This window comes from Oncorhynchus masou, chromosome 20 (genome assembly GCF_036934945.1).
Source record: "Oncorhynchus masou masou isolate Uvic2021 chromosome 20, UVic_Omas_1.1, whole genome shotgun sequence".
Taxonomy (NCBI): Eukaryota; Metazoa; Chordata; class Actinopteri; order Salmoniformes; family Salmonidae; genus Oncorhynchus; species Oncorhynchus masou.
Genome location: NC_088231.1, coordinates 16,424,768 through 16,450,542, shown reverse-complemented (window position 1 = coordinate 16,450,542; position 25,775 = coordinate 16,424,768). Strand labels below are relative to the sequence as shown.

The 25,775-nt window shown below is 45.3% G+C and overlaps 1 protein-coding gene across 9 annotated transcripts in view; it reads left to right on the top strand.

Annotated features, from left to right (window-relative positions):
• sh3gl2a (SH3 domain containing GRB2 like 2a, endophilin A1) overlaps nucleotides 1-25,775 on the top strand; it is a 60,685-nt gene that overhangs the window by 16,574 nt on the left and 18,336 nt on the right. For all 9 annotated transcript variants that reach the window (XR_010450594.1, XR_010450596.1, XR_010450595.1 and 6 more), the window contains exon 2: nucleotides 23,514-23,582. Coding sequence is in view for 5 of the 9 variants with exons in the window: in XM_064926563.1 (XP_064782635.1) it covers nucleotides 23,514-23,582 (69 nt within the window). In the remaining 4 variants the exon portion in view is untranslated. The remainder of the gene's footprint in view (nucleotides 1-23,513; nucleotides 23,583-25,775) is intronic.

Sequence of the window (25,775 nt, the reverse complement as noted above, 5' to 3'; positions counted from 1 at the left end):
GTTCCAGCCTGAATTTAAAATGAAATAAATCGATTTTGTTTCTCACCCATCTACACACAATACCCCATACTGACAAAGTGAAAACATATATTTAAAAAAATGTTGGCACTTTGTTGAAAATGAAATGTAGAAATGGACGTATTTACATCCCTGAGTCAATACATGTTAGAATCACCATTGGCAGAGATTACAGCTGTAAGTTTTTCTGGGCAAGTCTCTAAGAGCTTTACACACCTGGATTGTACAATATTTACCCATTTTGTTATTTTCTAAATTCTTCAAGCTCTGTCAAATGTGTTGTTGATCATTGCTAGAAAACCACTTTCAAGTCTTACCAAACTGTAACTCGGCCATTCAGGAACATTCACTGTCTTCTTGTTAAGCAACACCAGTGTAGATTTGGGCTTGTGTTTTAGGTTGTCCTGCTGAAAGGTGAATTCATCTCCCAGTGTCTGGGGGAAACCAGACTGGACCAGGTTTTCTTCTAGGATTTTTCTAGGTGTTTAACAATTTCATGCATACCCATAACATGGTGGTCACGTCTGGCTCAGGTGGTAGAGCATGGTGCTTGCAAATGACTCAAATGTAAGGGATGCAGTGACCACTATGCTTTAAACTGAGTGGTACTCAGTAATGTGTTGTAATGGATTTCTCCTCATACTTAACACTGTGTATTCAGGACAAAAAGTTAATTGCTTTGCCACATTTTTTGCAGTTTTACTTCAGTGCCTTGTTGCAAACAGGCTGCATGTATTCTGTACGGGCTTCCTTCTTTTCACTCTGTCATTTAGGTTCGTATTGTGGAGTAACTACAATGTTGTTGATCCATCCTCAGGTTTCTCCTATCACAGCTATTGAACTGTCCCCATTGGCCTCAAGGTGAAATCTCTGAGCGGTTTCCTTCCTCTCCGGCAACTGAGTTAGGAAGGACGCCTGTATCTTTGTAGTGACTGGGCATTTTGAAACACCGTCCAAAGTGTAATTAATGACTGCATTATGCTCAAACGGATATTCAATATCTGTTTGTTTTTTATTTATACCTATCTAGCAATAGGTGCCCTTCTTTGTGAGGCATTGGAAAACCTCTGTGGTCTTTGTGGTTGAATCTGTGTTTGGAATTCACTGTTCGACTGAGGGACCTTACAATTATCTGTATGTGTGGGGTACAGAGATGAGGTAGTCATTCAAAAATCATGTTTAACACTATTATTGCACACAGCGAGTTCATGCAACCTTTCATGGGACTTGTTAATCACATTTTTACTCCTGAACGTAATTTGCCATAACAAAGGGGTTGAATACTTATTGACTAAGACATTTAAACTTTTCATTTTTGATCAATTTGTAAACATTACGAAAAACATAATTCCACTTTCACATGATGGGGTATTTTGTGTAGGCCATTGATAAAAACATCGCAATTTAATCCATTTTAAATTCAGGTTGTAACACAACAAAATGTGGAATAAGTCAAGGGGTGTGAATGCTTTCAAACTGCCTTAATGCAATTTAATGGTGACTACAGAGACAGGGGCCCAACTCTGGGGCACTGTGTGTGTGTGTGTGTGTGTGTGTGTGTGTGTGTGTGTGTGTGTGTGTGTGTGTGTGTGTGTGTGTGTGTGTGTGTGTGTGTGTGTGTCGGTGAGCATCCGTTCATTCCCATGGACCAATCGGGTCGACCGATGACTCATAGACGCCACAGTGGAGCGTGTCATTAATTCACCAGCTGGCCTTAGCACTAACAAGTGCTCCACCGCACAAACCCCCCTTGAGAAACCAGAGAGGTGTGTGTGGTATTCATGTGTGTATGCAGTATTGGAGTGTGATTGTGGGTGTGGGCTGTGTGCTTGAAGTGTGTTTTGTGTGTCCCTACGCTTGATTCCTTTAAGGTCTTGGGGAAGATCAATCAATAAATCAAATGTATTTATAAAGCCCTTTTTACACAGCAGTTGTCACAAAGTGCTTATACAGAAACCCAGCCTCAAACCCCAAACAGCAAACAATGCAGATGAAGAAGCACAGTGGCTAGGAGGAAACCTTGAGAGGAGCCAGGCTCTGAGGCGTGGCCAGTCCTCATCTGGGTGTTCCAGATCTCAATTGCATACTCCTCACGTCCTCTTTTCTCTCTCCTTGGAGGAGAAGGTCATTGTATGGTAACACATACAATACAGAATACACATACAGAAAAAAAAAAAAATCTAATTATGGTGGAAAATAAGTATTTGGTCACCTACAAACAAGCAAGATTTCTGGCTCTCACAGACCTGTAACTTCTTCTTTAAGAGGCTCCTCTGTCCTCCACTCGTTACCTGTATTAATGGCACCTGTTTGAACTTATCAGTATAAAAGACACCTGTCCACAACCTCAAACAGTCACACTCCAAACTCCACTATGGCCAAGACCAAAGAGCTGTCAAAGGACACCAGAAACAAAATTGTAGACCTACACCAGGCTGGGAAGACTGAATCTGCAATAGGTAAGCAGCTTGGTTTGAAGAAATCAACTGTGGGAGCAATTATTAGGAAATGGAAGACATACAAGACCACTGATAATCTCCCTCGATCTGGGGCTCCACGCAAGATCTCACACCGTGGGGTCAAAATGATCACAAGAACGGTGAGCAAAAATCCCAGAACCACACGGGGGACCTAGTGAATGACCTGCAGAGAGCTGGGACCAAAGTAACAAAGCCTACCATCAGTAACACACTACGCCGCCAGGGACTCAAATCCTGCAGTGCCAGACGTGTCCCCCTGCTTAAGCCAGTACATGTCCAGGCCCGTCTGAAGTTTGCTAGAGAGCATTTGGATGATCCAGAAGAAGATTGGGAGAATGTCATATGGTCAGATGAAACCAAAATATAACTTTTTGGTAAAAACTCAACTCGTCGTGTTTGGAGGACAAAGAATGCTGAGTTGCAGCCAAAGAACACCATACCTACTGTGAAGCATGGGGGTGGAAACATCATGCTTTGGGGCTGTTTTTCTCCAAAGGGACCAGGACAACTGATCCGTGCAAAGGAAAGAATGAATGGGGCCATGTATCGTGAGATTTTGAGTGAAAACCTCCTTCCATCAGCAAGGGCATTGAAGATGAAACGTGGCTGGGTCTTTCAGCATGACAATGATCCCAAACACACTGCCCGGGCAATGAAGAAGTGGCTTCGTAAGAAGCATTTCAAAGTCCTGGAGTGGCCTAGCCAGTCTCCAGATCTCAACCCCATAGAAAATCTTTGGAGGGAGTTGAAAGTCCGTGTTGCCCAGCAACAGTCCCAAAACATCACTGCTCTAGAGGAGATCTGCATGGAGGAATGGGCCAAAATACCAGCAACAGTGTGTGAGAACCTCGTGAGGACTTACAGAAAACGTTTGACCTCTGTCATTGCCAACAAAGGGTATATAACAAAGTATTGAGAAACTTTTGTTATTGACCAAATACTTATTTTCCACCATAATTTGCAAATAAATTCATAAAAAATCCTACAATGTGATTTTCTGGATTTTGTTTTCTCATTTTGTCTGTCATAGTTGAAGTGTACCTATGATGACAATTACAGGCCTCTCTCATCTTTAAGTGGGAGAACTTGCACAATTGGTGGCTGACTAAATACTTTTTTGCCCCACTGTACATACATACGCACGCACACACACACACACACACACATTCCACTGTGTTTTTACGCATGTGGCACATCCAGATCATCCAGCTTTATTACCAGAACAGGATCCCCCCCACCACACATTTGTTTTACTATCCTTGAGGGGACCAAACAATTGATTCCCATTCAAAATTATATTTTCCCAAACTTAACTCCTTACCCTAACCCCTAACCCTAATTGTAGCCATAAACCTAACCCCTAACCCTAATACTTTTAAAATACTAATAATTATTTTTTTCCTTCCTTCCTATCTTCCTTGAAGTACGTCACAGATCTGACGTGACTTAATAGGTGAAAGCCATGTGGCTAGCGCTAATCTCTGATGTCACTAATTATAAATGCTGGCTCAAGGAAAGAAAGCAACTTGTTGTCTGTTAGATGTTTGACCCACTCCTGAAATCATCATTGCAATCTAGCAACCACATTATCTTGTGTTATGGCAAGCCAGTTGAGATCTCTTCACATTAGTCTCCCATTATGTGTATTTGCTATTCCATACTAGTTATCCAGCAGTTTAAATCCCATCTTCCTAAATTAGCTCCATGCTTTGAATTGTGTACACACATAAAGACTATTTATTATCCAAAATGCACCTGCAGAAACAAACATCTGTGCATTATGGGTAAACACTATCTAATGTTGTGCTTCCCTGTGGCTGTGACAATCACCCCAATGAACGAGGGATTAGAGAGTTTAGATTAAACGAGAAAATAAAGAAAGGATTTAGGTATTTGTAATTACTGTGTGAGTCACTTAGCTGGAAGTGTTGGTTTCACATTGGTCATCTGTTGGACATGTTAGACACCTGGTTAATACCTGTGGATAATGCCGTTGTGTCACGACTGTGTTTCCCCCTCACTGAATCGTGTGTGTGTGTGTGTGTGTGTGGGGGGGGGGGGACTGTGGAGAACACTTGTGGAAAAAGAAATGAATGATTGAGAGAGGTAGAACAAAGACAGAGAAAAGGGGGAAGAGGTCAGAGACTTGAGAGTTGGTTGGTATGGCAACGCTAAGAGGAGGAAGTTGACTGCGGTTCCGGCAGCCTTGGTTGTGTGTGTGTGTGTGTGTGTCCACAGTCTCCCAACTTGTACAGAAACACCTTTGGATATGTTAATATATGAAATCCTCAAAGGGCCTTTCTCCAGTCATTCCTAGGGATTCCCCAGTTGTGTGTTTCTGAATGACTCCTTGAGCACAATTCCAATTCCCATCAGCCCCGTCACCCTGAATTGTTTGCCTTAGAAAGGCTTTGAGAACCAGCAATTGCTTATTCCCGTTATCGCATGCAGTAGTCGTTAAATATGGATGAGTACACACACACACACATCACACACACACACACACACCACCCACGTATGCTTCATTCATTCATACATACACACACTTACACACACAGTACATACCCACACACACACACATATACACGTCGTGCACACACACGTCGTGCACACACACGTCGTGCACACACATGCGGTTTTGTGTTTTTCTCCCCTCCCTCCCTCCCCCTGTGCTATCTTAGCTTTATAACCAAAGCCTGGATGTGTATTATGTCAATGGGGGAAGCTGTCTCAGTGCTTTCTCAAATCAAACTTTATTTGTCACGTGCCGAATACAACAAGCGTAGACTTTACCGTGAAATACTTACTTAAAAGCCCTTAACCAACAGTGTGGTTGGTGTAGTAGATCCAGGATTGTAACGATATACCCAGACCTCAGGGCTCAGACTGTCATCAAGCCAACTGAATACAGTAGGAGAGGCGAGGGCAGTAGGAGAGGCGAGGTCAGTAGGAGAGGCGAGGGCAGTAGGAGAGGCGAGGGCAGTAGGAGAGGCGAGGGCAGTAGGAGAGGCGAGGGCAGTAGGAGAGAGGGCAGTAGGAGAGGCGAGGGCAGTAGGAGGCGAGGGCAGTAGGAGAGGCGAGGGCAGTAGGAGAGGCGAGGGCAGTAGGGCAGGGGGCAGTAGGAGGGCAGTAGGAGAGGCGAGGGCAGTAGGAGAGGGCAGTAGGGCGGTAGGAGAGGCGGGGGCAGTAGGAGAGGCGGGGGCAGTAGGAGAGGCGGGGGCAGTAGGAGAGGGGGCAGTAGGAGAGGCGAGGGCAGTAGGAGGAGAGGAGAGGCGAGGGCAGTAGGAGGAGGGCAGTAGGAGAGGCGAGGGAGAGGCGAGGGCAGTAGGAGAGGCGAGGGCAGTAGGAGAGGCGGGGGCAGTAGGAGAGGCGAGGGCAGTAGGAGAGGCGGGGGCAGTAGGAGAGGCGGGGGCAGTAGGAGAGGCGGGCAGTAGGAGCAGGGGCAGTAGGAGAGGCGGGGGCAGTAGGAGAGGCGGGGGCAGTAGGAGAGGGGGCAGTAGGAGAGGCGGGGGCAGTAGGAGAGGCGGGGGCAGTAGGAGAGGCGGGGGCAGTAGGAGAGGCGGGGGCAGTAGGAGAGGCGAGGGCAGTAGGAGAGGCGAGGGCAGTAGGAGAGGCGAGGGCAGTAGGAGAGGCGAGTAGGAGGCGGGGCAGTAGGAGAGGCGAGGGCAGTAGGAGAGGCGAGGGCAGTAGGAGAGGCGAGGGCAGTAGGAGAGGCGAGGGCAGTAGGAGAGGCGAGGGCAGAAAATATTTACCAAGTAGACTAAAGTAAAAAATAATAATAAAAAGTAACACAATAACGAGGCTATATACAGGTGGTACTGAGTCGGTGTGCGGGGGTCCAGGTTAGTTGAGGTAATCTGTACATGTAGGTGGGGGTGAAGTGACTATGTATACATAATAAACAGTGAGTAGCAGCAGTGTACAAAAGGGGGGGGGGTCAATGTAAATTGTCTGATGGAGATTTTATTAATTGTTCAGCGGTCATATGGCTTGGAGGTAGAAGCTGTTAAAGAAGCTTTTTGGTCCTAGACTTGATGCTCCTGTACCGCTTGTCGTGTGGGAGCAGAGAAAACAGTCTATGACTTGGGTGACTGGAGTCTCTGACAATTTTATGGGCTTTCCTCTGACAGCGCCTAGTAAATAGGTCCTGGATGACAGGAAGTTTGGCCCAGGGATGTATTGGGCTGTACACACTACCCTCTGTAGCACCTTACGTTCAGATGCCGAGCAGTTGCCATACCAGGCGGTGATGCAACCGGTCAGGATGCTCTTGATGGTGCAGCTGTAGAACCTTTTGAGGATCTGGGGTCTCCTGAAGAGAAAAAGGCGTTGTCGTGCCTCTTCATGACTGTCTTGGTGTGTTTGGACCATGATAGTTTGTTGGTGATGTGGACACCAAGGAACTTGAAACTCTCGACCCACCCCACTACAGCCCCATGTTAATGGGAGCCTGTTCGGCCCTCCTTTTCCTGTAGTCCACGATCAGCTCCTTTGTCTTGCTCACATTGAGGGAGAGGTTGTTGTTCTGGCACCACACTGCCAATTCTGAAAGCCACCTCCCTTTAGGTAGTCTCTCCTCCCTATAGGTCGTCTCTCCCCCCTTTAGGCCGTGTCTCCTCCCTATAGGCCGTGTCTCCTCCCTATAGGCCGTGTCTCCTCCCTATAGGCCGTGTCTCCTCCCTATAGGCCGTGTCTCCTCCCTATGGGCCGTCTCATCTGAAGCTGTCTCAGTGCTGTCTGAAGCTGGTTGATATCTGTTCAGACTTGCTTGTTTATAGTTTATCTGTGGGACAATATTGAGACCCGATGATGTTCAGAATACCAAGAGAATACACCGTGTAATGGATGTTCGTGTGGAAATAAGCATGGAATTGATTCTCCTGCTGTGCATTGATGATAATGATATCATGTGTGGTATCATCACTGTTCATGTGTTGAGCCCTGAAGGGATTCAGCTAGGAATAGACCACTGGAATGCTAATATAATATACAGTGCCTTGCGAAAGTATTCGGCCCCCTTGAACTTTGCGACCTTTTGCCACATTTCAGGCTTCAAACAAAGATATAAAACTGTATTTTTTTGTGAAGAATCAACAACAAGTGGGACACAATCATGAAGTGGAACGACATTTATTGGATATTTCAAACTTTTTTAACAAATCAAAAACTGAAAAATTGGGCGTGCAAAATTATTCAGCCCCCTTAAATTAAGACTTTGTAGCGCCACCTTTTGCTGCGATTACAGCTGTAAGTCGCTTGGGGTATGTCTCTATCAGTTTTGCACATTGAGAGACTTTTCCCATTCCTCCTTGCAAAACAGCTCGAGCTCAGTGAGGTTGGATGGAGAGCATTTGTGAACAGCAGTTTTCAGTTCTTTCCACAGATTCTCAATTGGATTCAGGTCTGGACTTTGACTTGGCCACCTGGATATGTTTATTTTTGAACCATTCCATTGTAGATTTTGCTTTATGTTTTGGATCATTGTCTTGTTGGAAGACAAATCTCCGTCCCAGTCTCAGGTCTTTTGCAGACTCCATCAGGTTTTCTTCCAGAATGATCCTGTATTTGGCTCCATCCATCTTCCCATCAATTTTAACCATCTTCCCTGTCCCTGCTGAAGAAAAGCAGACCCAAACCATGATGCTGCCACCACCATGTTTGACAGTGGGGATGGTGTGTTCAGGGTGATGAGCTGTGTTGCTTTTACGCCAAACATAACGTTTTGCATTGTTGCCAAAAAGTTCAATTTTGGTTTCATCTGACCAGAGCACCTTCTTCCACATGTTTGGTGTGTCTCCCAGGTGGCTTGTGGCAAACTTTAAACAATACTTTTTATGGATATCTTTATGAAATGGCTTTCTTCTTGCCACTCTTCCATAAAGGCCAGATTTGTGCAATATATGACTGATTGTTGTCCTATGGACAGAGTCTCCCACCTCAGCTGTAGATCTCTGCAGTTCATCCAGAGTGATCATGAGCCTCTTGGCTGCATCTCTGATCAGTCTTCTCCTTGTATGAGCTGAAAGTTTAGAGGGACGGCCAGGTCTTGGTAGATTTGCAGTGGTCTGATACTCCTTCCATTTCAATATTATCGCTTGCACAGTGCTCCTTGGGATGTTTAAAGCTTGGGAAATCTTTTTGTATCCAAATCCAGCTTTAAACTTCTTCACGACAGTATCTCGGACCTGCCTGGTGTGTTCCTTGTTCTTCATGATGCTCTCTGCGCTTTTAACGGACCTCTGAGACTATCAAAGTGCAGGTGCATTTATACGGAGACTTGATTACACACAGGTGGATTGTATTTATCATCATTAGTCATTTAGGTCAACATTGGATCATTCAGAGATCCTCACTGAACTTCTGGAGAGAGTTTGCTGCACTGAATGTAAAGGGGCTGAATAATTTTGCACGCCCAATTTTTCAGTTTTTGATTTGTTAAAAAAGTTTGAAATATCCAATAAATGTTGTTCCACTTCATGATTGTGTCCCACTTGTTGTTGATTCTTCACAAAAAAATACAGTTTTATATCTTTATGTTTGAAGCCTGAAATGTGGCAAAAGTTCGCAAAGTTCAAGGGGGCCGAATACTTTTGCAAGGCACTGTAATGCAGTGGAGGCTGCTGAGGGGAGGACAGCTCATAATAATGGCTGGAATGGAGTCAATGGAATGGAATCAATCAGATCAAACACGTTGTTTCCATGTCTTTGATTCCATTCCGATGACTCCGTTCCAGCCATTATTATGAGCCGTCCTTCCCTCAGCAGCCTCCACTGATGTAATGTAGCCTCTATCTCAGCCCTACAGTATAGAGAAAGGTTGTGCTGTCTTCATAGTCTACGGGGGCTTCCTCTCTTCGTCTCTCCTTCAGTTGCACTGAGTGGAAGGGACGGGACAGGTGAAAGAACATGTATGGTAGAGGGTCTCCATATGGCTGTCGCCTGTGCTGTGTTCTCAGAACTGCCCAGGTGAAGGAGAGGAAAGGGGGGGAACCACTGTCTTATTGAGATGCAGCCCTTGTCTCTCCTACTCTGTATTCAGTTGGCTTGATGACAGTCTGAGCCCTGAGGTCTGGATATATCGTTACAATCCTGGATCTCCTTTCCCTCCCAGTCACGACCTTATCAACACAGAGGAAATTCAATCAAATAAACCCTGTGCTCAATGTAATGGAACGACATGTGAGTCTTTAAAGGGGCTTTGTAATTACTCACAGCGAGTCACCAATGTCAATATTAGGCATATCTGTTTTTTTGTGTGTTTAGAAAAAAATATATTTCTGGGCTCGGCCGGTGCTGTCTGATTGACGGTCTGCAGGAGCGTTTGCTTAGGTCTGTGAGGATGAGGAATGGGTTTCTACTGCAGTATTGATTTAGGCGTCCACAGCCGACTGCTTGTCTTTCCCAGCTCCCAGGCAAGCCGTGAATAACACTACTGCCCTCGTTGGTTTGTCGCTGTCGTGAGACGGAGAGGGAACCACTCACATTTGTCTTTATCAGACTGAAATGTAGCGAATGTTCATTTGAGCTCGTCTCCATTTATTTTCATCTTGTTTTATAAGATTCATCTGGAAGGTACAGTTTTTCAAGTAACGTAGACCAAATTTATAAACACCTTTTTTATTTATGCCATGAATATTAGAAATGGCCGTATCAATGTACAGAGTAGAGGTGGTATAGGATATCACTAAGTTAATGTGCAGTGTGAATACTGTGCAGTAAGAAAGTGGCTAAGGATAAAGACTGTATGTCATGTATAGTGAGTTGTAAGAAACAGAAACCATTGACCATGAGTGTAATCATTAGTGCAAACATGTTTCTATTGGACACATTCAGGTAGGTCCCTCCCCGTTTTTGTTCCGTTTGGTTCCTAGTGAATACACCCCATGACTCGGTGAAACCTGACACCTGCTGCAGGCTGTAGTGATTCAGAAGCCCCTAGGTAGGAGGTAACCCATGGTCCTCTGGCTGGGCCCCAGCCCTCCTGACTACCCCACCCTCATTGACATGCTGTCATAGCATCTGTCACATACCTCTCGTTCTACCTTTCCATGACTTTTCCTCTCTCCTCCCACGCTTTTCTCTCCCTCCCTCTCTCACCCAGCCCTTCCTGCTCCTTCTTCTCTTTTAGCATATTTTATCAATTTTTTCACTTTCATCCCTGCCCCCCCCCCCCCCTCTATACCTACAGACCCGAGGTGGTTTATCACCAGCTCCTGAGAGAGACCCTGAGAATGAACTGCCATACAGTCACTCCTCCTCTTCTCTGCTTCCAGAATGTAATGAATAGCCTCTATATTTCCTTGTATTACCTCCCGGAGCTATACATTATAGCACCATAAATACAGCCCACCACATACTAGCACCCTATAGGAAGCTGTCAGTAACAGTCAGGTTCTTGTATGTCCCCTGCCGCTACTCTTCCCTGAAGCGACGTTAGCGACTGCGGCTACGTGGCCTCTGCTTCACATATTCTCTCCCAGATTGACATATTTTCAACGTGGTGTAGTGTTCATGCGTCGTTAAACCACCACAGAGCAGTTTCACCTTCTACTATAGCAGATTAAAAGTACTTAGTGAAAATGGTGATTCCAAGTGGTGCCGTTGACCTGGGGCTCTGACCTCTTGACTTTGCGTGTTCTAGCAGTTCATCCTGTCAGTTTGTCGTGACTGTGTAGTCTGGGTGAGGGCTTCTAATAGCCTGGAATCCACAACTGATAGGTTCTGTTTGGTGTTACTAGGTGAAACGGAACGTATCCGTTGGGATTCTAGGCTGGGATTCTAATGGCCCACCATTGATGTGGTGGATCTTTGACTGTGTTAGGGTAGGGGATTTCTCCCTTGACATGGACACCAGTCGTCCAGACCATACTGACACAGAGAGGACTGGCGATGGCTTCACCTACCAGAAAGGCCATTACTGCCTCCACAACCACTGGAGACGGAGATGCTGGATGGTGTGTGTGTTTACAGTTTATGTCTACACACACACCCTCCAAAGACTCCATATAATCTGAGCTCTTTCACCCGAGACAGAAATTGCTCCAGACCCATGTTTTATCTGGACAGTGTCAGGTTTGATCAGGTTCCAGATGTCATAGGACTTCATGACCTCTGGAGACACCATGGTCTCTTTACATTCCCAGTGTCTACAGTACAATCCTCGATTCTTATGTGGCCAGCAACAGTTTGATGTTTTACAACCCTATTCAGTCAATACAGTTTAGTTGTACCGAATCTGTTTTAGTCTGCCATGTCGTGTCTGTCTGTTTGTAATGAGGAAATGAAGTGTGCCTCAAGAGCAAATATATTATAGTCTTGATTATGTTTGTAAAGTAATTCATCACATTTATTTAAAAAAATAATATTGTTTTGCTGTCTTCCGTTTAGATAAATAATGATTGGTTTATTATTTTTGATGTCGCTGAGGATGCACCTTCTTGTTGGAGCTCCGGCTGAATGTATTTAGATGGGGCATTCAGGAGCGCTCTGACGGTGAGCTAGTGAGTTGTAGGAGAGGCTTTTCACGGATCTTTCGGATAAATGGGCCTCATGGATCCAAGGATGAGGACCCACACATACGTCACTAAAGGCATCTTAAGCTGTCAGAAATGTCTGTGTCAAAGGAATTGGTTTTGAATGTCAAGTCACATCAAAACAGACCGAGAGCATTTACTGTTTAATTCAAACATATCATTGAGATATCAACCAGATGGTAACAGAATTAGGCTACATATTGTGAGATCTGTATAGACGCATTCGTAGAAAAGCATTTTTCCCAGCAGAGTACTAATGCCAATGATCTTATGGTATTCATACCAACAAGATGGCGGATGCTGGTATCTACACTCTGTCCAGTACGCCATGCCTGAAGCCCCCGAGTAATAAGCAGAATCACCACTGACAAGCTGTTAGTCACTGTGTTAACACCCTAATCACATCCTCACAACATTATAATAACATTAGACAACCCCTCAAGGGCAATCCATCTCCCTGCGTGGTGTCATGTTGTAGGAAGTCAAGGCCATCTACAGTCAAATCCCTCTTATTATTCCATGTCATTATCCCTCTCATTCCTCGTCCCCTTTGAAATGGAGATTCCGGCTCAGGCTGGGGCTCGGGCTCGTGATGCATTGTTGGCATGACTACGATGCTGGAAAAGAGAAGGGGTGAGTCACTGGTCGTCGTGGCAGCAGCAGTAGTGTGGATGATGGAGCCTCTGCACTCCTCCGAGTCGTGACAAATTTCTCTCCACCCTCATATCTCTCGCTTTCTCTCTCTCTCTCTCTCTCTCTCTCTCTCTCTTCAAACTCATGATGCGAGGCTTTCTAACCAGGATGAAAGCCTTGGACCCTCCTCACTAAATCCGGCGCTGGCAGAATAGTCGTCACCCAGAGCCGTTCATTTACATAACTCCCAAGGGCCCTTCTGGGGCTAAGACGCCTTCTGCCGTATGAGAGAGGGAGAGGTAAAGAGAGGGAGAGATGCCTACTGCCATGTAGCTGTTGAGAGAGGAGGAGAAAAGCGTGGAAGTTGGAGAGAAAATGACAGGTAGAGAAGTCGAGAAAGGCAGGGAGTAGATTGTTCTGTTATTCACACATTTAGCTAATTTCTCCTTGAACGGTGACTGAAAATGGAGAGAACATGTTCTAATGAGATGTGTGGCTGTGGAATGACAATACCTCCATTTTCATTCTCTTCATATACAGTGGCAAGAAAAAGCATGTGAACCCTTTGTAAATTACCTGGATTTCTGCATTAATTGGTCATACAATTTGATCTGATCTTCATCTCAACAATAGACACAGTCTGTTTACACTAATGCACAAACATTTATGCGTTTTCATGTCTTTATTGAACACACTGTGTAAACATTCACAGTGCAGGGTGGGAAAAGTATGTGAATCCTTGAATTTAATAACTGGTTGAACCTCCTTTGGCAGCAATAACCTCAACCAAACGTTTTCGGTAGTTTTCTGCACAATGGTCAGGAGATGTTTTGGACCATTCGTCTTTACAAAACTGTTTCAGTTCAGCAATATTCTTGATGTCTGGTGTGAACTGCTCTCTCGAGGTCATGCCACAGCATCTCAATCGGGTTGAGGTCATGACTCCGACTGGGCCACTCCAGAAGGACAGATAGCCTTACATTCTCCTGCAAAATGTCTTGATAAAGTTGGGAATTCATTTTTCCGCCAACGATAGCAAGCTGTCCAGGCCCTGAGGCAGCAAAGCAGCCCCAAATCATGGTGCTCCCTCCACCATACTTTACAGTTGGGATGAGGTTTTGATGTTGGTGTACTGGGCCTTTTTTCTCCACACAGAGGTGTGTGTTCCTTCCAAACAACTCAACTTAGTTTCATCTCCACAGAATATTTTGCCAGTAGCGCTGTGGAACATCCAGGGGATCTTTTGAGAACTTCAGACGTGCAGCAATGTTTTTTTTGTACAGCAGTGTCTTCTTCCCTGTTGTCCTCCCATGACCACCATTCTTGTTTAGTGTTTTACGTATCGTAGACTCGTCAATAGAGATGTTAGCATGTTCCAGAGATTTCTGTAAGTCTTTAGCTGAAACTCTAGGATTCTTCTTAACCTCATTGAGCATTCTGCGCTGTGCTCTTGCAGTCATTGTTGCAGGATGGCCACTCCTAGGGAGAGTAGCAACGGTGCTGAACTTTCTCCATTTATAGACAATTTGTCTACCCATGGACTGATGAACATCAAGGCTTTTAGAAATACTTTTGTAACCCTTTCCATCTTTATGAAAGTTAACACTTCTTAATGTTCTGAGATCTCTTTTGTTTGAGGCATGGTTCACATTGGGCAATGTGCAGCTCTAAACAACGTCTCCAATCTCGTCTCATTGATTGGACTCCAGGTTAGCTGACTCCTGACTCCAATTAGCTTTTGGAGAAGTCATTAGCCTTGGGGTTCACATACTTTTTCCAACCAACACTGTGAATGTTTAAATGATGTATTCAATATAGACAAGAAAAATACAATAATGTGTGTTATTAGTTTAAGCATGGTCGAATAATAATAAGGCAGAACAGTTGAAACTGGAGCAGCAGCACGGCCAGGTGGACTGGGGACAGCAAGGAGGAGTCATGTCAGGTAGTCCTGGGGCATGGTCCTAGGGCTCAGGTCCTCCGAGAGAGAGAAGGAGAGAATTAGAGAACGCACACTTAGATTCACACAGAACACTGAATTGGACAGGAGAAGTACTCCAGATATAACAAACTGACCCCAGCCCCCCGACACATAAACTACTGCAGCATAAATACTGGAGGCTGAGACACACACAATAAAACAGTTTAGCAGATGTCATAGTGGGTGCAGCGATGTGCTTGTGTTACCAGCTCTTAGCAGTGCAGCAAAAATGTCAAACAAGTACACAAATAATAGTCAAAAGCATGAAATCACAAATGTAATAAGAATGAATCCGTCTCATTCGCATGACTCACCTTGACATGCACACAGCATAGACATTCTCAGTCGGTGTACTGTCATCACTCACGCACATTTGCACACTTATGAGTACAAAAGCACAATATCTTTTGTACTCAAACTCACACACGAACAGCGCCAGCTGGTGCTCTTTCCCTCCCCTGTCTCTCCAGCAGCACATGGATGGGGAGGAATGGACACATCTCGCCTCGCACGCCGTCATCCTCCCACTGTTACGTAAGAGCCATGCAAAGGCTTACAGATCAGATTAGAGCAGCCAGGGGCCCTATACACAACACAACACACACACACACACGGGTTGGTGACGCAGCACAGCCTGCCAAAGCCTGAGGCCCAGACATGGGTTTGGACATGAGGCTTGACCTCCTCTGTGTGGATGCTCCATTCAACATTATGTATGGAGTCTCTCTCACTCAGATCTATAGAAAGATGGATGCTCTACTCCTGTGCTGGAAGGCACTGCTTCATCGAGAGGTATATCAAGGTTTGTCTTGGGATTAGGGATCTAGACTCTAGCGGCTGAAGACTTGTTTTTGTAGGCTGACTTAAATGACACCCTGTTCCCTATATAGTGTACTACTTTTGGCCTGGACCCTATGTTCCCTGGTCAACAGTACCACACCATATATGGTGCCATTTAGGATGCAGAGTTGATGATGTCATCCATCGGGTGGGAGGCTGTTGATGCGTGTTGATCCGTTGTCTCTGTGGTCTTGTCCACGTCACAGGCTTTCAATGCCGCTGTGTTGTCTCTGCTGCTATTGGGATCATTACTACTGTAAAGTGGAAGAGGGGGCCGACCACCACCCATGTGCTCTTCGGGATTTGAGGATCACCACAATCATGATTTTCCTGGAGCGAGAGCGTCTGTGGTCGAAACGAAGGAAAGACAATGAGGGTATAGATTTGTTTTTCCGCTGCATTGAAATTGCATTAATATCAGTCTAAATTTAGATGAAGCTCTTTTTAAATTGTAATTACTTGTCGCGTTCTCTCGATTCAGTGTATATCTGTGTTAGTAGATTCTTGACACGCATCTAAGTGTGCATCCAAACTGACACTCTATTCCCTTCTATAGTGCACTACTTTTGACCAGAGCCCATAGGGAATAGGGTGCCATTTGGGACGCATCCTAAATTAATGTACTTTGGTTTCTGCTGAGTCACAGTGCCGTCCGGTCCAGCAGAGAGGAGAGCTGAATCGTAGCATGAGAAGAGAGCTGCCTGCTCTCCCCACCAAAGTGTTGATGAGGACACACAGACCCCCAAGGACTTTGGGGGGGAGAAGGAGAGAGCGAGAGGGAGGGAGCGAAGGGAGTAAGTGAGGGAGGAGTCAGAGAGGGAGAGGGAGGGAGAGGGAAAGGGACAGAGACCGATACAGTGGGTGGGGGGAGAAAGAAAGAAAGAAGCTCTTCTGGGCATTTGTTACGCAAGTGTTTTCCTAACCACAACATTTGGCATAGTCACACCCCTCTCCCATCTCCCCATCCACCCTCCCACTCAACCATCTGGACAGAGAGCGAGAGACTGAGGGAGAGAGCGAGCGTGGGGTAGAGAGGGACTAGGAGAGACTGAGGGAGAGCGGGAGGAAAGAGGGGAATATTTTGAAGCTTATGCTGCTCGACAGTGGAATGAAAGAGTAGTCAGAGGAAGGGAGGAATAACCTCCTCCTACTCCATGATTGCACATCGGGAGATCCCCTGCCCCCTCTATTCTCCCCCACAAAGGGAGGAGGGATGAAAAGGAGCAGTAAATCTGAGAGGAAGTGACAGTTAGGTCTGTGTCCAGCCCAGCGCCTGGCCGGGACGCTCCAGTCTCTTTATAACCTCCTAATCTGGCCTACTGTAGTTTTTAATCCCTGCCCACTGACACACGTATTTAAAGCAGGGGCCTCAATGTGCCCAGGCCGGATTAGAACCAGGGAGGAGAGGATCTGCTGGGATGGATGGAGGGAGGAAGAAGAGGAGAGGGGAGGAGAGATGGAAGGGAGTGTGGAGCAACAGCAGTAGCCTCTCCATGTGTGTCTCACATGGGGCTCCATGTGACGCTGCCGGCCCTGATGCTACCTAGCACTAAAGCTAATGTTGTATAGTACAGTAACACCCACTAATGATCCGTAGCATGTTATTTTGGAACACTGCTGAGAGGACAGAGGGGATGGATGGATGGCTAGAGGGAGTTTGGGTACAGTGGGGGCTATCTTTGAGGATTGTCATTGATCCCTGTCACCCTGCCCAGAGATTTACACCAATGGAGAGAGAGAGAGTGGAAAGATAGGAGAGGAGGTTATTTCAGGCAGAGCTGCTAACCAGAGCACGAGCCAAAGTAATTACACCACATATTCCAATTAGATAATAGAACACACACACACACACACCATATCCTACATTCAGTGATATATCTACACATCTTCAAACTGTCCATACATGTGGAATGTCTATGGGCAGGTTAAGGTTGATTATTGGGAGTATGGAATCTGATCCTAGATCTGTGGGTAGTGTTGGATTCCAGCTTGAAATATACTTATTCATGTTACCAGAACTTAGTAATTACTGTATAAAAGGGGTAAAGAGGAACTAGAAGAACATCTGATTACCGTCCTGTCTCTCACACACACACACACACACACACTTCCACACCCATGAGGGTCCTAGACTTAAGCAGGGCCATGACAATATCAGTAAGAGGAACCTACTGTGTTTCTGCCTAACAACAGAAGGAGTGTCTATCTTAGTCATACAAGGAGATGACGACTCCTAGTAGGGAGGTAGAAAGATGTGTTTGTGTGACTTGTATGTTGTGTTTGCAGCTGAAGCACCCAGTGGGTTGAATAAACTTGCTTTGAGCTTTTTCTAGATCTGTGGTTAGGTTAGTGTCTAATGGTTAAGGTTGAATATTGGGAGTAGGGAATCTGATTTTTTACTCTACTTGTTCAGAACCTAACAATTGGTTAGTGTGTAATGGTTAGAATTGGGAGTAGGGAATCTGATCCTAGATCTGTGGTTAAGGGTAGCTTCCACCACTGCTGTTGGATTGACTGGTAGTGTGAGAGCACCAAGCATCCTCTCCTCTCTTAAGATCTTACTGTGTATGAGGATTTCATCCAGGACGTTTGTCTCGCCACACCTGTTGATGGACTTTTAGGCAGGACACTGGGCCTTGAGCTTAACACTCTCACATGGTGGCCAGGCCAGCAGCCTTTCTAGTAATCTGACTGGCTGGATGTGTATTTATAGAGGAGGAAGTGGATGTGCTAGAGCGCTGCAGAAGGGAGACCGTTTGTGGGCACACAGTAGAATGAATTGGCTGAGTGCTCTCTCTCTCTCTCTCTCTCTCTCTCTCTCTCTCTCTCTCGCTCTCTCGCTCTCTCATCTGTTATTTAATTCACACAGTGGAACAATGGAGCTTGATCCACTCTGGAGGGGTTAACAGTTGTTTTGGTTTCTTTGGGTGTTAATAATAATCATAATCATAAGTTTAATTTATATAGCGCTTTTCATTACACGAAGGGTCTCAAAGATGCTTTTAAAATGAAACAAAGGATCTTCTGGGTCTATTGTATCAGTATAGTTTTAAATGAGAGTGCGTCATTTCTCGGAGAAAGACACAAGCGTGTTGGATTAACATCTGGCCCTGAGCTTTGTTGAAGAAAACTCTTGTGAAACAACTAAATGGGATTTTGTTGTTGGAATGTTGTTTCACCTTGAAAAGAAAGAGAGGGTGGTGTAGGGGAAAAAGGGTGTTGATGCCTGAAGGAAAGGTCCCTCCCTCCCTCACTCTGTCACCCATTGGAGCGGGTGACAGTTATAAAGGTCACAGGAGGGGGAATGCGATGTCACCACTCTGTGGGCTAATTACTATCGGCTGTTTTGAGCCTCCGAGGTATTTAGTTTATTGGGGGGGGGAATGAGTCCCTCTAACCTCTAATAGACTAATGGTGCTGACATTCAGGTAAATACTCTTTAATTGTTTAGGTTATAAGCGCTTGTTGTATCTAACCATCATTCATATTGTTTTTTTCAACCTTTTTTAACCAGGTAAGTCACAGTGAGATTGACATCTCTTTTTCACGTTAAGAAAAGCAGCAATTCATATGAACGAATCATAATAATAATTCTACTTCATTCATAACTTCAACCATCATTTAATAACTACGAAGAACCCAAAGCCCAGAATGGAGCTTCAACTAAAAATCCCTGCTAGAAAAACAACCTCCCTGCCTTTCACCACCTGGGCGCACAGTCAGATGAAATGGACTGTTGAGGAGAAAGGGGTTTTACTCATTTGTGACGGGAGATGTATTGATATGGGTTTTGTCCCTGAGCTTTCAGTGATTAGGTTACTGTGGCTGCTCACTCATGTGGGACAGTACAGTGCAGCTGTCCCAAGATCTACAGCAGTGAGTGACTATGAGAACAAGACGATATATCCCCAACAGCATAGTAGGGCCTACACACTACCCAGTACCATATTCATCAACTGCAACCGGGAATCAAATCCATTTCATTCGTGTAGGTGATTCAAGTGAATGAAAATGCTCCTTTTCTTCATCTGCAGCTGATGTTACAGAATTGGACTGGTGTAAATAAATTCCCAGCCAGCACCCATTCCTAAGTGGCGTCTACCGTGCCTGTGTTGTCAGATCAATACAGGTGAGGGAGAGGAAGCAACTTTAGACGATCGAGATGCACCCCTAGGGGCTAGTTTCCCGGACACACAGTAAGCCTGGACTAAAAAGCATTTTCAATGGAAACTCTCAATTGAAATATTGTAGCTTTTTAGTCGAGGACGAGGCGGTGTCTGAGAATCTGGACACTCATCTAATTAAGCATCGGATGTCCCTGCTCTGGTCAGAAGGTAAACAAGGTCATGCCAGTCTGTTTGACCCACAGTGATGATGTAACACGAATGAGGAGGATATATCAGGTGACATATGAGCCGAGGTGTCCTCCATTGAACCAAACATACTTGACTTGGCAGAGTTTCTATAAATATCGGGTTAAATCCTAACTTCCTCTTTCACTTAGTCATGTATTGAGATGAATGGGCGACGAAGTAAAATATATATATATATATATATATATATATATACTTAAGTGGATGTTAGGATTCACCCTCCAGGTGAATATTGTGTGTCTTGAACACCCAGAGATTCCTGTGGAAGCTATTCTACAGTATGTCATGCTGCTATGCCCTGGGGTGCTGTGAGTCAGTTGTGTACTTTTACCTATTCTGTGTGCTCACTGTGTGAAGTCCTATCCACAACACTGCCGTCACTAGTGACGTCACTGCTTGCACCTCCAGGTGACTGCTTCAAGGCCACTTCAAGTCATTGGCTCTCGTCTTCATTTCAGGCTTTTTTCACGTTTACTGTCATGATCTTGTCCAGGGGGTAGAACTGAGCGATTTCCCCTCAGATAGGCCAGCTGCAATGTCAAAATTGTCTATATTGTAAAAATTCCTGAAAACAAGAAATGCATTTTAGTCTTAACGCACTGCTAACCCTAAATTAAGGTTAGAGGTCGGTTTAAAATCAGATTTTTCAAATCTGCGTCGACCAGCTCCACTTCATTCCATGTCCTGGTGTTGTTACTGTATGTCCCTCACCCCAACATGCACTTTCGTTTCCTCTAATTCTCTGTTTCTCTTTTTTCTCTGTTCTCCATCTCTGGATCTCTTTCTGTACTGATAACACTACCTATTTTTGTTTTGTCTCTCCCTCTTTCTCCCATCTCTCTAATTATCCTGTCTTTCTCTTCCTCTCACTCTCCCTCTCTCTCTCTCATGCATCTCTGCTCTCAGGGGCACTCCAGCCGTCCCCTATCCTTGCCAAGTGCTATCTTGGGTCAGGGCCACTTGCACACCATCCTCCATTTTGGCTCTGTCCTGCAGCAGACACTCCATTCTACAGTGTAGATCAGGAAAGTGCTGCAGTGACGGGGACACAAGCAGACAGTATACACAGTTTCTCCAGCCCACTGAAACATTACACTCAAAGCGACTCATCCTGTGTCTCCTCAGAGAAGCAATGGGTCCCCATTGGTTCTGCGTGATCTAGTCGCTTTTCATCTAATTAGGTTCTAACGGCCAGACTTCCTGCTTTGCCGGGCAGAGCCCCTATTGTGCCAGTCACTGTTAGCTAAAGCTATGCTCCATTTCCCGTGTCTCCTCTCCCCTGCATCTTAATCATAAACACTTCATGAGTTGGGTTTGGACACACATCATCGTCGTATGCCTATCTCTATTAACCATCTGTCAATGTGTGCTCCCAATGTGTGCTCCCAACGTGTGCTCCCAACGTGTGCTCCCAACGTGTGCTCCCAACGTGTGCTCCCAACGTGTGCTCCCAACGTGTGCTCCCAACGTGTGCTCCCAACGTGTGCTCCCAATGTGTGCTCCCAAAGTGTGCTCCCAATGTGTGCTTAACTGATATTTCAATCAACGGGATGTTTCTATCGAGGGGAACATTTGATTATCTGCTTTTTTTGTGTGTGTGTCCAGCAGGGGAAGCGATGAAGGCTGCAATGTGCAGTCATGGGTAGTCACAGCACTGGGGTGGCAGACAATCCATACACACACCATATCTGTATCCCGTCTTGTGATGCCTCTCAATACGGTACATGACGTAGTTAAGGAGGAATGCATTAAGGTACAGAGTTACTTCACCTATTTATAGTCCTGTGGAGAAATGCAAGTGGCGTCTCTCTCGCTCTCTTTCTGTCTCTCACTTTCTCTCCTTTCTTTCTCGCTCTCGCTCTCTGCCGAAACCAACTTTTCTATCTTAAAAGCCCTTAAACTCCAATAGATTTGCAAAATCTATGACAAGGGTCGGCAAATGTTGTTCTGACCATGATTGAATTGGTGATGTTCTGTGAATCGTGCTGTAGGATTGTCCTTGTAGTAATGAAATATGAGATTGGTACATGATGTCTGTCTGGCCTGACGCGCACACACACACACACACATGCCCTGTTATGGAGGGCTTAATGTTCTGATGCCCGCCCTGTCTGTACCCTGCTCTCAGCCTCCGTGATGTGACACACTGCCACATATTATTACATATCATTGACCTCCATTTTAGGACTCACAGCGTCACTGGGCTGGCATCACTGTCAGCATCACTGTCAGCATCACTGTCAGCATCACGGTCCTCTATCCAGAGATGATAATGACACAACCGCACTGCGAAAGAGTCAGAGGCTCTCTCTCTTTCTTTCTCTCTTCCTCCCTCCCTGTCTCTCCTGGGTTTGGCCTTTGATCGTTGTGGATGTGTCTGGTATTCCAGGAAGTAGCAGCGGGAGAGGAAACGGGAGTGGGGGAAGGAGTGAGGAAGGGGGAGAGATTTGGGAGCAGGAGACACATAGCCAACGAGCCGAACCAGGCAGGTGCCTGTCTCCATGGCAACAACCGGCAACTGTATCACGGAGGACTTAAAGATTTCTGAGTGATGTTAAGCAGAAACTGATGACAGGAGAAGGTCTTTGCTCACTTCCTCTGTCTCTGTGCGTGTTCTCTGCATAGCAGGAGGAATTTTGTGTCGTTTTCACCATCTCCTCATGAGTAGGATAAAAGCTGATTTTTAGAGCCCTTGTGCCTTCAATGAATTAGTTCCTCTCTTAATACAAGTCATATTACCGTCTCTCTCTAGTAATCTTTCTATCTTGTTAGTCATTTTTCATCTGGTATGTTACAGTCTCGTAGGAGCACTGCAAATTCCCACTCTCCCTAAACAAGCTTGCTCACAGCAATTGATCCTTCAGTCACAAAATGTACTTCTCCTTAATTCCCTCTCATCTCTCATCCTGCCCTCTGTGAGCTGCTCGTCTGGCCTGGATGTGTCAGATTGTAGGCCTCCTGGGCACCAGGTTATGTCACAGGCTGTGGTTGTGGTGATTGACTTTATATCACAAAGCCTTGAATAAGACACCTCCTCTAACGAGTCTTTTTGGTGTGTGTGTGTGTGTGTGTGTGTGTGTGGAACTGTAAACTGACCAGGTTAATCTGATATGTCTCTCTTCGTGGTGTCATCTTAATTAGAATATGAACAGGGGTCACAACCTTAGTGTTAGTGTACACTGATGACAGAGCAGACATGAGACAGCAACAACATGCAAGACACTGGCTCATATAGACGCAACACAAAACAACAGGAGGGGGGTAACCAGGAGGGTAAATAACTGTAGCTAGGAGAACAATTTCTGTTCAAATAGTTCAATGTCTGGAATTTATTCACTGCATGTTTTGAGAGACTGGCTGATTACAAAGGTAGCTGAAAATGAAACGAATGTGCTTTTGTCCAGCACTTGAATAGTAAGACTTGATTAATAATTAAATTAGTTGTGAATTGAATTGTACACCCTGGGGAGTTTTCCATTTCAGGGTCCAACGTGGAAGCTATATTGACTGAAATAGAAAATGAATTTGCCGTATATTCTGGTTTTGGTATCTTTGACATTTGATTCCACCTTTGTTACATTCACCTATCGTCTTTCTTGAGGTGCAGAAAGCTTTTAAATGATATTAACCTTGACATGTTTGTGTCTTCTTGCAGAGGGTGAGTGAGAAGGTTGGCGGAGCAGAGGGGACTAAACATGATGATGACTTCACTGAAATGGAGAAGGCAAGAATTCTGTCTTTCTATTTCTCTAAGAATCCTCTCTTTCTATTTCTCTAAGAATCTTCTCTTTCTATTTCTCTAAGAATCTTCTCTTTCTATTTCTCTAAGAATCTTCTCTTTCTATTTCTCTAAGAATCCTCTCTTTCTATTTCCCTAAGAATCCTCTTTCTATTTCCCTAAGAATCCTCTTTTTCCCTATTTCTAAGAATCCTCTCTTTCTATTTCCCTAAGAATCCTCTTTCTATTTCCCTAAGAATCCTCTCTTTCTATTTCCCTAAGAATCCTCTCTTTCTATTTCCCTAAGAATCCTCTCTTTCTATTTCCCTAAGAATCCTCTCTTTCTATTTCCCTAAGAATCCTCTCTTTCTATTTCCCTAAGAATCCTCTCTTTCTATTTCCCTAAGAATCCTCTCTTTCTATTTCCCTAAGAATCCTCTTTCTATTTCCCTAAGAATCCTCTTTCTATTTCCCTAAGAATCCTCTCTTTCTATTTCCCTAAGAATCCTCTCTTTCTATTTCTCTAAGAATCCTCTCTTCTATTTCTCTAAGAATCCTCTCTCTCTTCTTCAATATTACAATCTTGTCATGAATGAGCCCATTCTCCCAAGCCTTGTTAATTTGTGTTAGAAACTATATCCTCACCACTCCATTTTCTATTCACTCCAAGGGGTTATCCCCATAGTCCTATTGTATTACATTGTGCGGTGCACTGTACATGTACTTTTTTTCCATAAAAGAGAGACATTTATCTCAATTTAAATGTCTTGGAAAAATTCTTATGAAATTGCTTCTAGAAAATGGGAAAATGAAGTGTGTGTGCGTTGTGATTGGGGAGAGACCAAGCCAAAACCATCATTCTGTAGTGTAGTGTCTTATTCTAGACAGCTGGGGAGGCTGAGGAGTGCATAGCAGAGCCATGTATTTAAATATAGGGCTCTGGCGAATAGTAGTGTGAGGTCTGTGTTGAAGAAGGCAGAGAGCTGGCATATCTGACCAGCGTCAAGTGGGAACACAAAAGCAATCTTCACCAGCTGTCAGCTTTGTATGTTGTCTCTCCCTCCACCTCCACACATCAGAGTACAGTCCCTTCATGTTCTGTCCAGGCATGTTGTCTCTCCCTCCACCTCCACACATCAGAGTACAGTCCCTTCATGTTCTGTCCAGGCATGTTGTCTCTCCCTCCACCTCCACACATCAGAGTACAGTCCCTTCATGTTCTGTCCAGGCATGTTGTCTCTCCCTCCACCTCCACACATCAGAGTCCCTTCATGTCCAGGCATGTTGTCTCTCCCTCCACAGTCCCTTCATGTTCTGTCCAGGCATGTTGTCTCTCCCTCCACCTCCACACATCAGAGTACAGTCCCTTCATGTTCTGTCCAGGCATGTTGTCTCTCCCTCCACCTCCACACATCAGAGTACAGTCCCTTCATGTTCTGTCCAGGCATGTGTCTCTCCCTCCACCTCCACACATCAGAGTACAGTCCCTTCATGTTCTGTCCAGGCATGTTGTCTCTCCCTCCACCTCCACACATCAGAGTACAGTCCCTTCATGTTCTGTCCAGGCATGTTGTCTCTCCCTCCACCTCCACACTACAGAGTACAGTCCCATCATGTTCTGTCCAGGCATGTTGTCTCTCCCTCCACCTCCACACATCAGAGTACAGTCCCATCATGTTCTGTCCAGGCATGTTGTCTCTCCCTCCACCTCCACACTACAGAGTAAAGCCCCTTCATGTTCTGTCCAGGCATGTTGTCTCTCCCTCCACCTCCACACATCAGAGTACAGTCCCTTCATGTTCTGTCCAGGCATGTTGTCTCTCCCTCCACCTCCACACATCAGAGTACAGTCCCTTCATGTTCTGTCCAGGCATGTTGTCTCTCCCTCCACCTCCACACATCAGAGTACAGTCCCTCATGTTCTGTCCAGGCATGTTGTCTCTCCCTCCACCTCCACAGGCATGTTGTCTCTCCCTCCACAGAGTACAGTCCCTTCATGTTCTGTCCAGGCATGTTGTCTCTCCACCTCCACACTCAGAGTACAGTCCCTTCATGTTCTGTCCAGGCATGTTGTCTCTCCCTCCACACATCAGAGTACAGTCCCTTCATGTTCTGTCCACACACTACAGAGTCATGTTCTGTCCAGGCATGTTGTCTCTCCCTCCACCTCCACACTACAGAGTACCCTTCAGTTCTTCA